General features: G+C 33.4%; 1 protein-coding gene across 3 annotated transcripts in view; it reads right to left on the reverse strand.

Annotated features, from left to right (window-relative positions):
- Positions 1-16050, reverse strand: part of LOC106068720 (prolyl 4-hydroxylase subunit alpha-3-like) — a 38335-nt gene that overhangs the window by 11124 nt on the left and 11161 nt on the right. For 2 of the 3 annotated variants that reach the window (XM_056008974.1, XM_056008975.1), the window contains exons 4-11: positions 12470-12564; positions 11588-11699; positions 7644-7786; positions 6323-6374; positions 5364-5497; positions 4576-4737; positions 3438-3499; positions 1011-1138 (exon numbers count right to left, since the gene is read on the reverse strand). In XM_056008974.1, coding sequence (XP_055864949.1) covers positions 1011-1138; positions 3438-3499; positions 4576-4737; positions 5364-5497; positions 6323-6374; positions 7644-7786; positions 11588-11699; positions 12470-12564 — 888 coding nt within the window. Of the gene's footprint in view, positions 1-1010; positions 1139-3437; positions 3500-4575; positions 4738-5363; positions 5498-6322; positions 6375-7643; positions 7787-11587; positions 11700-12469; positions 12565-13181; positions 14284-16050 lie in introns of those variants that run through there. The other variant, XM_056008976.1, reaches the window with a different exon arrangement.

Below are 16050 nucleotides of genomic sequence, written 5' to 3' on the forward strand. Positions count from 1 at the left end.
AAAGTTTCAGATGTTGCTTCAGAAATTTAGACCATAGAATCCAAGCCCATATACCCTACTAGATGACGGTAGGAAGACTTCAAACTAATACAACAAAACCCTGCCTTCATAGTGGAGGATCCAAGTTCAGACGCCATTCAAGATTCCTGATGATTCTCAAGCAGCTGCTTAAGGAACAAAATGGTTATATTGAACGCAACAATGACTTACGCTTCTCTCTAAGAGAATGGTGTAAAGATATGTTGATGTCTCAACTATTAGATATTTTCTTTGGCCTAATAAAAAATCAAATGAAAAAAAATGGTTGAATGTAGAAATCTGTTTCCCTCCAGAATAATGTCTTTAACCTTTGGCAATGTTTTCAACATGGACAACCACTCTATACTAAAATGACTAAGATGATTGTTTCAGAGTTTATTTATCTGTTTACATGTTTCAGATGTTCCTTCAGATTTGAAGATTATTAAATGGGATCAGTCAGGAAAACCAATGACTTAGCAGAGTTTAAGTCACAGATTAACATGCATGACTAGATTGAAACACAGATATAAGTAGGATGTAATTATCTTCTTTTATGAAGTAACATCTGTAATTTATATAATAAAATTACATCTTCCAGCAGGGGATGGCAGCACGCAGGGTTTGAGCCTGGGACCATTGAGATGACAGTCCAGATTGCATACCACATGACCAGGCAACCATCCAGGCTGATGATTGCACTCTATTTACAAACACAAAGATCAGGAACTTCAAAGTGTCAAAATATTTGTAAGATCTTCAGTTTAAAATATAATTTTAAAAGGGTTCAAGAAACAAGAAAATGTGTTTTTATAATTTTATAAGCATACTTCTCAAAGTATCAACTAAATTTTCTTTTAAATTTATTAATATTAATTCTCCACTGCAAAATATATACCTTTAATTGGTGAGCTTCTAGCAAAAATATGATGAAAATTAAATAATTTGGTTGATATTTTATTATTTAGCATAAAAAAATATTAAACTATTACCTACTTGAAATGCCTCCCCAGAAGAAGGTCCATCGGGTAATCTTTGTGAAGTGTCAAGCCCTGTCACATGTTCTATTTTTTTGGCAAGTGTTTTAGCTTTAGTAGAATCATTATCCCAAATCCAAGCTCTAGAAAAACAAAGACAGATTGAAGTAACAAGGCCTAGAAAAACAAAGACAGGTTGAAGTAACAAGCTCTAGAAAAACAAAGATAGATTGATGTAATATTTCTTAAAAATAATGGAAGTAAAAATAACTGAATTAGCATTAGTTCCATGATTTTTGTTCCCAATCCATTAATTTCAAGTTTTATGAAATAGCCAGAAACCATGAGCAAAACAGAACAAATTTGATCTACACTTGTTTTTAAAGATAATCTAAAGGATTGGTGTGCTTAGCTACTGTTTCAACAGCGGAACCACAAAAAGGTAGAATGTTATTAGTCATAAAAACACAAAGATACCAAAAGAAATTATTCATCCTATCAAACAAAACACATTGATATCAATATCTGTGGCATTTTGTCTTGAGAGATAATATGTTCCCTTTCCAGCTTCTCATGTGACTAAAGAGGTTAATCATTGATACACAAAAGAAATTAATCATCCTATCAAACAAAACACATTGATATCTGTGGCATTTTGTCTTGATAGATAATATGTTCCCTTTCCAGCTTCTCATGTGACTAAAGAGGTTAATCATTGATACACAAAAGAAATTATTCATCCTATCAAACAAAACACATTGATATCAATATCTGTGGCATTTTGTCTTGAGAAATAGTATGTTCCCTTTCCAGCTTCTCATGTGACTAAAGAGGTTAATCATTGATACACAGCTGTGGTCACAGGCTGGGCTCCTGTAATAACCAGATGCTGCAGCAACTAACCACATCCTTAAAGTTGTGCACACCTTAAAAGTGGATGACCTGCAGCTCTCTTGCCTTCGATTAAATCACAATACAAAATGTCTTGTGGGATTCGACCTTGTGGCATTTTTTGAACATGTCCAAGCCAGCCAAGGCGTCTACTACTGATAACAGTGCATATGTCCTGGCACCTTGCTCTTTGCAGCACTCCTCATTGTTTATTTGGCCACCTTAAGAACCTGCCTTAAGCATCAGAGGTGAAAGATATTACAGCTTTTGTTTTCCTCCCAATTGCCTTGGCTATCCTGTTGTTGTTTTTATCTAGTAGCACATGATGGAGCCAAAATAACAAAAAATGGTCAGTGACTGGTTGGCCATAAATTGTCACCTGAGGTGCAGTACTTGTGTTTTGAATTAGTATTTTAGTCTTGCTTTGACTAATGTTTAAGCAAAACCTGAGTAGCTGATTAAATAAGTAGGCTATATTATTTTAAAATCTTGAACCTTATGCATATCGATATTTTAAAATTCTATATCAAGCAAGAACATTGTACTAGACCTAATTGGGAGGGAGTGCCTCATTTATGTAGTGAAGGGAGACCCAAACTAGGATTTTTGAAAGAATTGTACTTAAATTCCCATCACATTGTGTTTATTTCAGATATGAACTAGATTAGAATTATTTAAGTAAATTTTTTCAGCCTAGAAATATTTGTCTTTAATTATTTACTGATTATTTTGAATTGCACCTCATTATATTTTATTAGCCATTAAATATTTTATCCTTAATTATTTACTGATCATTCTGCATTGCACAACTAATTGAGGTGATGGAAGAAAATGTATAGCAGAAACAATGATTGAGAGGCTAACTTTAACCCAGACTAGTTTTGAATAACACACAAAGTCATTGGTTAATATGCATGACTAAATGCATGACGCGTAGGACGTAATCATCTTCTTTTTTGAAGTAACGTCTGTAATATATAAGATAAGATAAGAAGATAAAAAAAGTTGTTATTATGAATTAACAATGTAGCTTTTCACTTACTTTAAGCAACAATACTTTTGTTTCATTTTTTTTTAACGCTTCACTTTTGTTTTTCATGTTTTACATAAATTGAAGATTATTACATCCAGGACCACAGGGGATGGCAATAGGACCATCAAGACAACAGTCCAAAGCCCAAACCATATGACCAGGCAGCCATTTTGTTTTCTTGATGAGTTCAAAATTTTCTATGAAACATTTCCATTTAATTTTCCATCTTCAAATATAAAATGTACACCATTTTCTGTAAATTTATCAAATTATAGTATACTCTTGACAGACTGTGATAGGCGCACAAATGTTTTACATAGCTTCCATATTTGGCAAGCATGTTTTAGACAGTCAATCAGATACTTCTTAGTGAGAGCAGAGAGTCTGTATTAGTCTGTAAACTAGTTACATAAAATTATCTTAAGTTCCATAATCCTTTTTGTAAAAGAAAAAAAGATATAAGAAATTGTATAAACAAATAATACATAATTTCATGGTACTAACAAAAAGCTACTTACAAATCACTGGTTCTGATATCCGAAATAACAGAATTATTTCCACCAACTTTTCCTCTTTCAAGCTGAATGGAATAACAAGAAATACAAGTAGAAGAAAACTAGAAATTAAAAGTAATTTTAGAGGAGTATGACATGCATTATTTTAAACAAAACATGATTGCATTTATACAATTAACTAATGGTATACAATTTTTGACATTTGCATTAGTCTGAATTAGTGTATATGTTTACATTAACTGCACAGTCTTCGAATTAAGGATGAGGGCAGTATTATAGGTGACTATGGAGACCCGCACTAACTATGAGATATATTAATTGTATGAAGACCCACCAATAGTGATAGAAATAAAAAAGAATAGACTATGTTGGGCAGGTCACCTTGAAAGAATGTCAGAGAACAGAGCAGTGAAAATTGAATACAGACAAAAACCAAAAGACAGACCCTGAATGTGATGTATTGATGGCGTGGAGGCAGATCTAAGCAGCTTGGGGTTAGGGTGTGGAATGGAGAGATGTGTTGAAGCAGTCCAGACCCTCCTTGGGCTGCTGTAGCACCACTGGGATGGGATGGATAGATGTAGACCCAGTTATGACCTGCATTTCTAACCACATCTAATGCAGAGAGCAGTTGTTCATTTGGAGGAGGGGTCTTTTTAAGTTCTTTTTTACCCATCTGCACATTTCATTGACAAGGTTTCTCATTGGGCCTCAAATGTTTGCCCAACAACCTCTGTAAAAGTTCTCTAGATTTCTCTTTCAGAAGCCATTTGTTACCAGCAATTTTCCTCTATGTCAGAGAGAGCAAACTGATACCTGAGAAGGTCTGTAATACCACCCTCTTTTAAGCTCACCATAAGAGATTTCCTTTGGTGCAGTTGTTCAACAATAAGTACACTGTCTACACCAGTGCCTAATAGCAAATGGTTATTTGTAAGGTAGTCTTGCCAAAATGTACTTATCATGGAGCATAGGCATCTTTGGTTGAAGTGTTTAAGGTACTTTTTATTGAGCAAACATGCTACAACCAGTTAAGTATATATTAATACAGCCTGTTAGTATATATAAATAAAACAAGAGATCTTGAAAACAATACTTGTATAATATGTAATACAATAAAAAAATAACAAAAACTGTTTACCTTATTTTCAACAAATGATTTCAAATGTTTGCTTTCATCTTCACTGACAAAGTCATAAATTACTGAAGCAAATGGAGAAATAGAAAGGATTTCTTCTTTAAACCTATAATAAGGTAAGAGAGCTTCTCTGTATCTACATCGAATTTTTGGATTACTGGGATCCTAAGTAGAGATTGATTAAAGTTAAAATTGAGTAAAACAGCAATCCTTTTGAAGATATGAAGTTTATACATTCACATAATAATTTTCTTAGTCAAATGTAGTTACAAACATGATCATTTTTAACATTACAAGTATAATTACACAAACAGAACTGTTCCTAAAAATATTACAAGGAAATAAAGTAATAGAAAACTGTCACTTGATAGGTTTTTATTAAACTGAATGGTTGATAGAAACACTTGACAAGAAACTAAATATTTCTAGAGGAAAAAATCACTTCAATATTACGAATATTGATGTTCTGCACAAAACTTGAAAGAGCTGCATAATATTAGATTTTAATAAAATTTTTAACAAAAGAAAATTAGCTTGGGAAATGTCTCCAGTAAATATCTATAATTAAATAAACTATGAATGTCTGCTCATCAGCACATATCATCTTTAAAAATAAATTATAATGGTCATTGTAGCAGGCAGTAATACAATAGTTTTAACAATATTATTTCACATTTGTAGCAACTGGGCCAAAATGCCAAGTAAAAATACAGCAGCTTCATCAATTACTAAAATAATAAGATACTAATTTTTAGATGTACTGTAATAATGCAATGTTATTTTCTACTTACTGCAGGATAATTTCTATTTTCTAGACTACAGAGTCGACTAAAGTTTTGAAAGTAATCCACTGTTGGAATCGGTTCTGCTCTCGGCTTAATTTGTAACTCTTTGCCCAGCTCCAAAACATCACCATTTGTTGGATCTACAAATTCATTAGAAAATAACAACAGGCAGATTATTAAATAAACCAATAATAAAAATATTCATGTCTTTTAAATACCACCATTAATAAACAGTTTAGGTTCAAGGAGATTTAAAAACATATCAGAAATTCTCATGTCATCTTTATATGTTTGTTGACTTTCCTTGTAGGAGTGCTGTGACAGTTAAAGTAATCCAATCCTTCCACTCTGGTCGCAGTTGTTCTAAACAGAATATCAAGAGAGAGGTCAATCCATCCTTTCACTTTGTCCAGCCATATTTTCTTTTGACAAGCCTTCATGCTCCCTCTTGCTTTTAAAGGATGAATTTTGAAAGTGAGTGATGTCTTACAATGTGACTCAACCAGCTCAGCTTTTCACTCATCGCAGTATTGAGAAGGTCCTCATTTCTGCCAGCCAAGAGTGTTGGCTTGTAAAAGAACAAATACACTTGTTGTTTTTTTTCCCTAGCATTTGATACTCAGCAATTTTCTTTAGTATTTACTCTAAGAGGCTTGAATTTTTCTTTCAGCCTCAACGTTCAGTGTCCAATATTCACAGCCATATAGGAGTATAGATAATAACAAAAAACATAGTTTTAATTTTACTTGAAAGATAAAAAGGCAAACTAATTTAAAATATTTTTAAAAGCCAAGTACATACAAACAATGTCAATGAAATATACAATGAAAAACATCACCCAGTAAGATATGATAAAGTAACAGTTTTCTCAGAAAGAAAAGGATTTTTGGAAACCATTTAAAATATTTAAAGTCCTCATAGTGTCTAACAAAAATGCAATTTTTAAAAAAGTTCCTACAACATACCTAATATTTTGGCTTCATTGTAAAGTCTCTCGGCTTCATCATCATCACCTCTCTATAATAAACAATTTAATATAAATATATATGATTTAGCAAAACTCATTGAAATTATGAACAAGTGCATCAGGAAACTCCCTTAAGCTTTGTCAATAAAAACATTTGGCATGAGCTTTATAAGCCATTTAATTCTTAAATAAAACTTTTTGTCGTCCACAAAACTAGATTATAATTTAGGTTAGCAATAAATTCTTAAATAAAACTTTTTGTTGTACACAAAACTAGATTATAATTTAGGTTAGCATTCAATTCTTAGATATAACTTTTTGTTGTCCACAAAACTAGATTATAATTTAGGTTAGCACTTCCCTGCCTGTGGTTCAGGGACATATACTTGGTGTTGTTCAAACAAGATGTTAACCCTTAAAACGCGTGTGGTAGTTTAGTCTCTAAACATCAGAATTGTAATTCCATGTTCTATGAACTCATTGTAAAACAGCTCAGCACTGTAAGGGTTAAACTGATCATGACTAATTTATCTCCAAAGATAATAAGACTAAAATGTAATTGGACAAGGCAACATTTCTGCATGCTCCCTCAGACTTTGTTCCTTAAAATTACTTCCACTTTTATCAAATAAACTTGAATGAGACACAAGTTTGTGTCTAGTTCACATAAATATTTAAACATGTTCACATAAGAAATTGCTTAAGTTTCAATACTTTGTCCACTGTTAAATTATATGATCGAGGTACCCACATTTCACTAAATTTCCTATCAATACTGAATTAAGTCAAATGTATTAGGATCTTTGCAATAAATGAAGTAAAATTTAGAAAATTAAATACTTAAAATGTAAATATTAGGACACTTTTGCAAGTGATGCATAATTAGATTTTAGTAACTCAATAGCTGGAAACTTTAAAATATATATATATATTTATGTACACTCGTAAAATGTTTTACATATTTCAATTTTTCAGAAAACTTCATAGCCCAAAAATCCCACAGGACAACAGAGGATGGCAGAAGACTGGGTTTAAACTTGGGACCATTGAGCCCACCAAACAACACTTCAGAGTGCAATCAACATGACCAGGCAGCCCAACTTAATGAGTAGCAAAATAAAAATATTTACAGCTCCTAAGGCTTAATGAATATCAAAATAATACGAGTTTATTGTTAAACGAAATTCATTAAAAGTGACAAATATTTAACAGGTGTTTGTTGCTATGTCAGCTATGATCTACTAACATTGTAAGGAAAAATTGGACATATGACTGAAAAAAAAAAAAAATATAGGTTAAATTTGTGCGTGAATACATACAAATAAATGTACACGACCAATGAGCGCCTTTATACTTCCTTCTGATGGTCTAAACAGCATTTGCTCCACATCAGCACCATGTAGTGAGCGATACATTTGTAGGGACAGAGTTAACCAATCCAGACTTATGTTTAATTTGCCAACTGTGAAAATATGAACATGTCACAAGGTATATAAGTATTTTAAAATGAGACCAACATAATATGTGGAGCTTGTGTATTAGAAAATGAAATTTTCCCCCTTCTATTGCCCCATGAGGCTGAAAAGACCAATATAAAAGGCACAGTAAAGTTACAATGGATGCTATAGAATGCACCAGAGTCAACTTTTTTCCCATCCTCCTGCTAAACTTTGTGCTACTTTGTTTCTAAATGCATAGTTTTCAAACTCTCTTCCTAGTTTTAAGTGCATGCAATGACATTGAAGTCTAATTACAACTAGCCAGATTTGATTACTTGGGCAAAAGGTCAAGTTTTACTTGGACTATGAGATTAATATACACATGTTTCTATTTGCTGAGAACATTTTTAAGAAAGTGTAATTTACTAATTTCAAGATTTAAAAATAATTTCTATAAGGATGAAAATGTTATTTACATTGCTATGAACTGGGATGTTGATTACTGTTAGAATTATGATTTGACTATTGCCTCATGGGGTGTGGTGGCTAAGAGTTCAAGTGCATGGCTTCTGAACTGAAAGGTATCAAGTTTGAATCTCTGTGAAGACTTGGACTTTGAATTTGGGTATTTTCAGGGTCATCCTGGAGTCCACCAAAATTCTAATGAGTACCTAAAATTAGTTGGGGAAACTAAAGGCAGAAGGTGATTGTGCTGGCCTATTGACACACTCATTAACCATAAGCCATCGAAAAAGATGACCTTAACTTCATGTTTTGTGCAATCTGGACTGTCAACTTGATGGTCTAGGGTTTGAATATTGCCCAATTCCATCCCACAGGATGTTTGGGTTAGGATTTAATAATATTAAGTGTTATGTGTGCAGCATAGTGTGCATGTGGAATGGTGGCAATGCATATTGAAAGGGGAAGATAGAGAAGGATTAAAAATGGAGGAATGTAAACAAGGTTGTTATTAACACATTATCACATTATTATTTGTTGAATCAAGATTCAAGTCCTCATAATATACTATATATATATATGAGTCTGTTTGGTGTATGATTAAAAGTCTCATCTGCTTGTAACATTACGTTCTATTTGACATTAGAAAATGTAAAACATAAAAAATTTAGGTATGGTGTAGATGTCTGATGTCCAATTAGAAAATGTAAAACATAAAAAATTTAGGTATGGTGTAGATGTCTGATGGCCAGTCATTGTCTCTCACCTGGCACACCCACCCAAGCCTGGCTCACGAGGCCTACACAATGAGATGTTTGAAATGAATCAATAGCAGCCTTTTAAAAGACTGGTGAACACCACAAGACCATGAATTGTTAATGGTGGATGAGAAAAAGTCATACATTCAACACCACAAGACCATGAATTGTTAATGGTGGATGAGAAAAAGTCATACATTCAACACCACAAGACCATGAATTTTTAATGGTGGATGAGAAAAAGTCATACATTCAACACCTTAAGACCATGAATTGTTAATGGTGGATGAGAAAAAGTCATACATTCAACACCACAAGACCATGAATTGTTAATGGTGGATGAGAAAAAGTCATACATTCAACACCACAAGACCATGAATTGTTAATGGTGGATGAGAAAAAGTCATACATTCAACACCACAAGACCATGAATTGTTAATGGTGGATGAGAAAAAGTCATACATTCAACACCACAAGACCATGAATTGTTAATGGTGGATGAGAAAAAGTCATACATTCAACACCACAAGACCATGAATTGTTAATGGTGGATGAGAAAAAGTCATACATTCAACACCACAAGACCATGAATTGTTAATGGTGGATGAGAAAAAGTCATACATTCAACACCACAAGACCATGAATTGTTAATGGTGGATGAGAAAAAGTCATACATTCAACACCTTAAGACCATGAATTGTTAATGGTGGATGAGAAAAAGTCATACATTCAACACCACAAGACCATGAATTGTTAATGGTGGATGAGAAAAAGTCATACATTCAACACCACAAGACCATGAATTGTTAATGGTGGATGAGAAAAAGTCATACATTCAACACCACAAGACCATGAATTGTTAATGGTGGATGAGAAAAAGTCATACATTCAACACCACAAGACCATGAATTGTTAATGGTGGATGAGAAAAAGTCATACATTCAACACCACAAGACCATGAATTGTTAATGGTGGATGAGAAAAAGTCATACATTCAACACCACAAGACCATGAATTGTTAATGGTGGATGAGAAAAAGTCATACATTCAACACCACAAGACCATGAATTGTTAATGGTGGATGAGAAAAAGTCATACATTCAACACCACAAGACCATGAATTGTTAATGGTGGATGAGAAAAAGTCATACATTCAACACCACAAGACCATGAATTGTTAATGGTGGATGAGAAAAAGTCATACATTCAACACCACAAGACCATGAATTGTTAATGGTGGATGAGAAAAAGTCATACATTCAACACCACAAGACCATGAATTGTTAATGGTGGATGAGAAAAAGTCATACATTCAACACCACAAGACCATGAATTGTTAATGGTGGATGAGAAAAAGTCATACATTCAACACCACAAGACCATGAATTGTTAATGGTGGATGAGAAAAAGTCATACATTCAACACCACAAGACCATGAATTGTTAATGGTGGATGAGAAAAAGTCATACATTCAACACCACAAGACCATGAATTGTTAATGGTGGATGAGAAAAAGTCATACATTCAACACCACAAGACCATGAATTGTTAATGGTGGATGAGAAAAAGTCATACATTCAACACCACAAGACCATGAATTGTTAATGGTGGATGAGAAAAAGTCATACATTCAACACCACAAGACCATGAATTGTTAATGGTGGATGAGAAAAAGTCATACATTCAACACCACAAGACCATGAATTGTTAATGGTGGATGAGAAAAAGTCATACATTCAACACCACAAGACCATGAATTGTTAATGGTGGATGAGAAAAAGTCATACATTCAACACCACAAGACCATGAATTGTTAATGGTGGATGAGAAAAAGTCATACATTCAACACCACAAGACCATGAATTGTTAATGGTGGATGAGAAAAAGTCATACATTCAACACCACAAGACCATGAATTGTTAATGGTGGATGAGAAAAAGTCATACATTCAACACCACAAGACCATGAATTGTTAATGGTGGATGAGAAAAAGTCATACATTCAACACCACAAGACCATGAATTGTTAATGGTGGATGAGAAAAAGTCATACATTCAACACCACAAGACCATGAATTGTTAATGGTGGATGAGAAAAAGTCATACATTCAACACCACAAGACCATGAATTGTTAATGGTGGATGAGAAAAAGTCATACATTCAACACCACAAGACCATGAATTGTTAATGGTGGATGAGAAAAAGTCATACATTCAACACCACAAGACCATGAATTGTTAATGGTGGATGAGAAAAAGTCATACATTCAACACCACAAGACCATGAATTGTTAATGGTGGATGAGAAAAAGTCATACATTCAACACCACAAGACCATGAATTGTTAATGGTGGATGAGAAAAAGTCATACATTCAACACCACAAGACCATGAATTGTTAATGGTGGATGAGAAAAAGTCATACATTCAACACCACAAGACCATGAATTGTTAATGGTGGATGAGAAAAAGTCATACATTCAACACCACAAGACCATGAATTGTTAATGGTGGATGAGAAAAAGTCATACATTCAATGCTTTTTAAAGCAGGGGAAATGGGAAACATTAACAGGGAAAGTAATTTCTATTTATTGAATGTATCACCTGTGAAAGCAGTTTGTCCAATTTCAAAAGCATCGCGTGGTCCAAGTGGAGGTCCTTTAAACCCCAGATAATTACCTTCAATCATATCAAGTGATTTCATGTTGTAAACTTCCTGAAAAAAAACAACAACATTGTACCAGCAAAAGCATATATGCTAATGTACAAAAACTAAAAAATTTGAAGTCTGGAACATCTTTTACTATCTTTTATGTGGCAGAAGCACAGGGTTACAGGAAGCTATAATAAGTGTAAACAGATGTTAAAAAGGCTTTTAGTGCAAGATGCAATTTAAATGAAAAGTAAAAAATAAACTGTGAGCTTCTAGAGATGATTTAGCTTCTTTCAATAGTAAACTATTTTAATATTCACCTTACAGATATCTAAGCTAATCTAACTAAACTTAACTAATCTGATTTTAATTGCCTATCAGAGTGCAAAACTGCAGCAGGCCTGTCACATTATGAGAGAAATTGTTCACAGGACTACCATGAACTTTGTTTCTCTATAGTTAATCTCATTTTTGTTAGTGCCAGTGAAAGTAAAGATTCATAGCTAGAATTGATAAGAATATCGTTACTTATACAGCCCAAATATAACTAATTAGCCTCTTTGGATTGTAAATATTCTGTTCATGATTAAATAAATTAAAATAAAAGCTAAACATGCTAATAAAAAATGTCTTTCAAGGGATTTAGTTTTTCTTAAAGAGACTAATAGTTTATTCTAAAGTGAAACTCCCGTGAAAGAAAAATACATATAATTTAACAAGGTTTGCATACCTTATAAATTTGCTTTTGGCCCTAACCAAACTAAAACATTCTTCTATTGAGATAGCACTCTAAAGCCCTTATATCTACTTTCAGCTCTAGTTAATATGATTACCTGAAGCCGAAGAAGTGATAATCTAGCACCACGAATATCATTGGTGTCTGCCATCAATTGTCTAAATGAATTCTGCACACTTTGCCGAAATATTTCTAGAAGAAAAAAAAACAAAATAAATCTGCTCAAGAGCTCAATCAACCTTTTAGTGCACACAATTTTTTATTTTGTAGAGCCTAATCATACTTTATTTAGCCTATATAAACCTATATTTTATCTGCTTTAGATTTGGTTTCATCAAAATTCCTAAAATTTAAGGCAGATAACATAAATATAAAGAAGAAAGAGAAAGCATATTAAAAATAAAGGAAAAAAAAAACACTGACAAGAACTAAAAATATTTAAATGGTCCATTGAGTCCAAGGATGTGATTTTGTTGCAACTATGTGTTACGTGTATAGATCTATATATCAAAAGTGAGCTCTATTTCAAATAAATGATCTATGAGATCTATAACTCAATATAACTATTAATTGGCCAATAGAGTATAGAAAAAATTTACCAGATCTAGAGGTAGGAGAAAGGGGAAGTTGGATCCTCTAACTAATAGTGGCTTAGATGATATTTTTAATAGATCTGGTCTAGAAGTCTAGATGTGTTCTTTTTTAACTGAGTTATAGATCTAGTTAATTAGCTTATTTATTAGTCTACCTAGTATCAAGCCTTGGATCTTAATAGATAGTCATTATAAAAATAGCTAGCTTCCACTTACGCTGCCTGCAATGCATAATGTGCATCTCCTGGAGGGATCATGTCTTCAACCAGGACCTTTTGAAAAGGGCCAATATGAACAGCATGTAGACCCTATGCTCTTCTTACGCAGAGAAGAATATACTGGCTTGGACATGTCACTCACATGCCAGATGGAAGAATCCTATAAGCTTAGCTTGCGGAAGGAGTCAGACACAAGGGCCGCCCAAGACTAACCTACTGAGATTAGTGAGATGTCTGCAAGTGAGACATGAGAACCACAGTATGTGGGAGGAGATAGCCCAAGACCGGACAGCATGGGCGCCATGGAGTGGAGACAGACTCGTCACAGACTGTAGGTGCTGGTAGGAACTTCACAAAGAGCAAAAGAAACAAAGTTGCATCAGTCAAGAAAAAGAAAGCTGCCCTGTCAGCTAGCCCTAAGACTGTAAGACAGATCAGATGCATATTCATGCACGAACTGTGACAAACTCTGCCGCTCTAGATTAGAATTGGCTTGATGATGGCTTGATCAGTCACTCCAGATTCTGCCCAATCTCAAGACGAAAATGTCGAAAACCATCTGAATCTGAGCGTCCACTGTCTTCCGAGACAGAAGGCTTGAGAAGGAGACATAATAAACTTAAACTTTATACTAAATTTAAAAGTCTACCAGCCTAGAGTCTAGACTTGGGTCGTAAGCCTAGATAATTGAATTATTATAAATATTCTCTAGATCTAGGTTTAGATATAGATCTAAATCTAGTTTTTAAAAATTATATAGGCTAGCATAATCAAAATCTATTGTCTTAGCCTAGTCTTAGGTCTTATTACTGCTTTGTTTTGTTTACGATTTTGACAAAAAGTGAAAGTAGGGAAACAATTAACGCATGCGCAAAATTTAAGAAACGTAGCGTCCTGTCTCGTCTTTTTTTTAAATTCGACTTATTATTACATTTTAGTTGTTCGAACGGCGACAAAGTCTAGTAAACTTGTATTTATTGCAAATGAAAAAAACAAAAGCCATATATAAAAAAAAAAACTTATATAAAACGTAGTTGTATCAATTTGTTTGGACCAGTCATGTAGTTAATTTTAAAATAGATATAGACTAAATCTTCCATAGTGCCATTAGAGATACACATTGAGCGATTAAAAATTTAAGCAACATAAGGCCTAATATATTTCTTTAAGAGACTGGAGAGAAGACTCAAAAGTAAAGCCACATATAAGACCTATATATATTTCTTATAAATATATTAAGAGACTGGAACAGACATAAAATAGAGCAGTGACATTCACAACAAACGAATATTCACATTTGACTAGAGCAACACTTTCAGTAAAATCACTAAATTTAGAATGCCTTCAGGAGAGAAGACTCACTGAACCATAATCTTCAAATATAAAAACAAAATGTAATACAATACTCAGAAAGACACAAAGGTAAAGGCACATTCCTCGTTCCATATGCTTAGACAAATTTGTACAAATTTCTTCCCTAGTGCTATTATTAGAGCATGAAATGGGTTGCCTGAGCCAGCCTGGAAAATCAGTGACTTGGCAAAATTTAACTCATTGGTTGACATGCATGACTAGATGCTTTACGCGTAGGACGCAATCATTTTTTTTAAAGTAACGTCTGTGTTATATAAGATAAAATAAGATAAAAATATAGAGCTTACTGCATATGTCTACAATTATCGATACTCAAACTTAACATGATGATTTTGAGGACAGGTAGGCCTATGCCTATAACTGGATGTCCATCAAATGATATTCAATTTAAGATTGCCTGATTGCATAGTAATGCCCAGTCCACCCCCCCCCCCTAATCTTAGGCTATATATTACAGACGTTAGACAAAAAAGAAGATAGCCTAATTACGTCCTACCATTTCATGTGTCAATCTAGTCATGCATGTTAATTCGTGACTTCTACTCTTCTAATTAAGTCATTGGTTTTCCTGGCTGATTCAGGCAACCCATTCCATTCTCTAAATGTACTAGGGAAGAAGGAATTTATCCTAGCATATGGAATAAGAAATGCGCCTCTAATTTTTGTTTTACTGAATATTTTATTAGAATCTGTCTTTGTATAAGTAAATTACGGTTCAGTGTTTTATACATTTTTGCTACTTTACTTGTTATTCTTCTGTGCTGAAGTGTCACTAAATTTAGTGATTTTACTAATTGTGACTGTAATCAAATGTGATTATTCGTTTGTTATAAGTCTCACTACTTTATTTTGTATTTGTTATAGTTTCTTTATGTTTTCTTGAGCTATTGTGATTAAATGTTGTGATTATACATTGTAGTTTTACTGAGCTAGTTTAATACCATGCTTGCAATAGCTACTGGTTGCGTGGTAATCGCTTTGGACTGTCGTCTCAACGGTTCCGGGTTCGAACCCTACCCGCTTCTATTCCCCGCCGTTCTGATGGAGATTTGGGCTTGGATGTAATAATCTAAGAACATCCGAAACATGTTAAACATAAAACAAACAGAACCCGGCGTCAACATTTAAAGAACTAAATCTAGCTACTATAACACAAGAACTAATCATGAGTTCTTTAACTCTTTCTCTCCGTAATTTTTTTTTTCACGTTTTGAAGGAATTCTTCATTTGGCTCATTACTATTTCACTACCCCTGTTATGATTGGGCTTCAATACCTTTGTTGTTTGTTATCAGAAAATGTTGTATTTGGTATATAATTAAATGGGAATGCATGCTCTTTTTACATAATTCAAAGTCAGGTTAAAAAAAATTAATCTTAAATTTAATTTAATGAGGTCAAAATCAACGATGGTATCAACGATTAGGAAAGAAAGGGTTAATGCCGTTTTTTTTTTTATGTTTCTAAACGAGAGAGAAAAAAATGGAGAAGTGC

Source organism: Biomphalaria glabrata, chromosome 13 (genome assembly GCF_947242115.1).
Source record: "Biomphalaria glabrata chromosome 13, xgBioGlab47.1, whole genome shotgun sequence".
Taxonomy (NCBI): domain Eukaryota; kingdom Metazoa; phylum Mollusca; class Gastropoda; family Planorbidae; genus Biomphalaria; species Biomphalaria glabrata.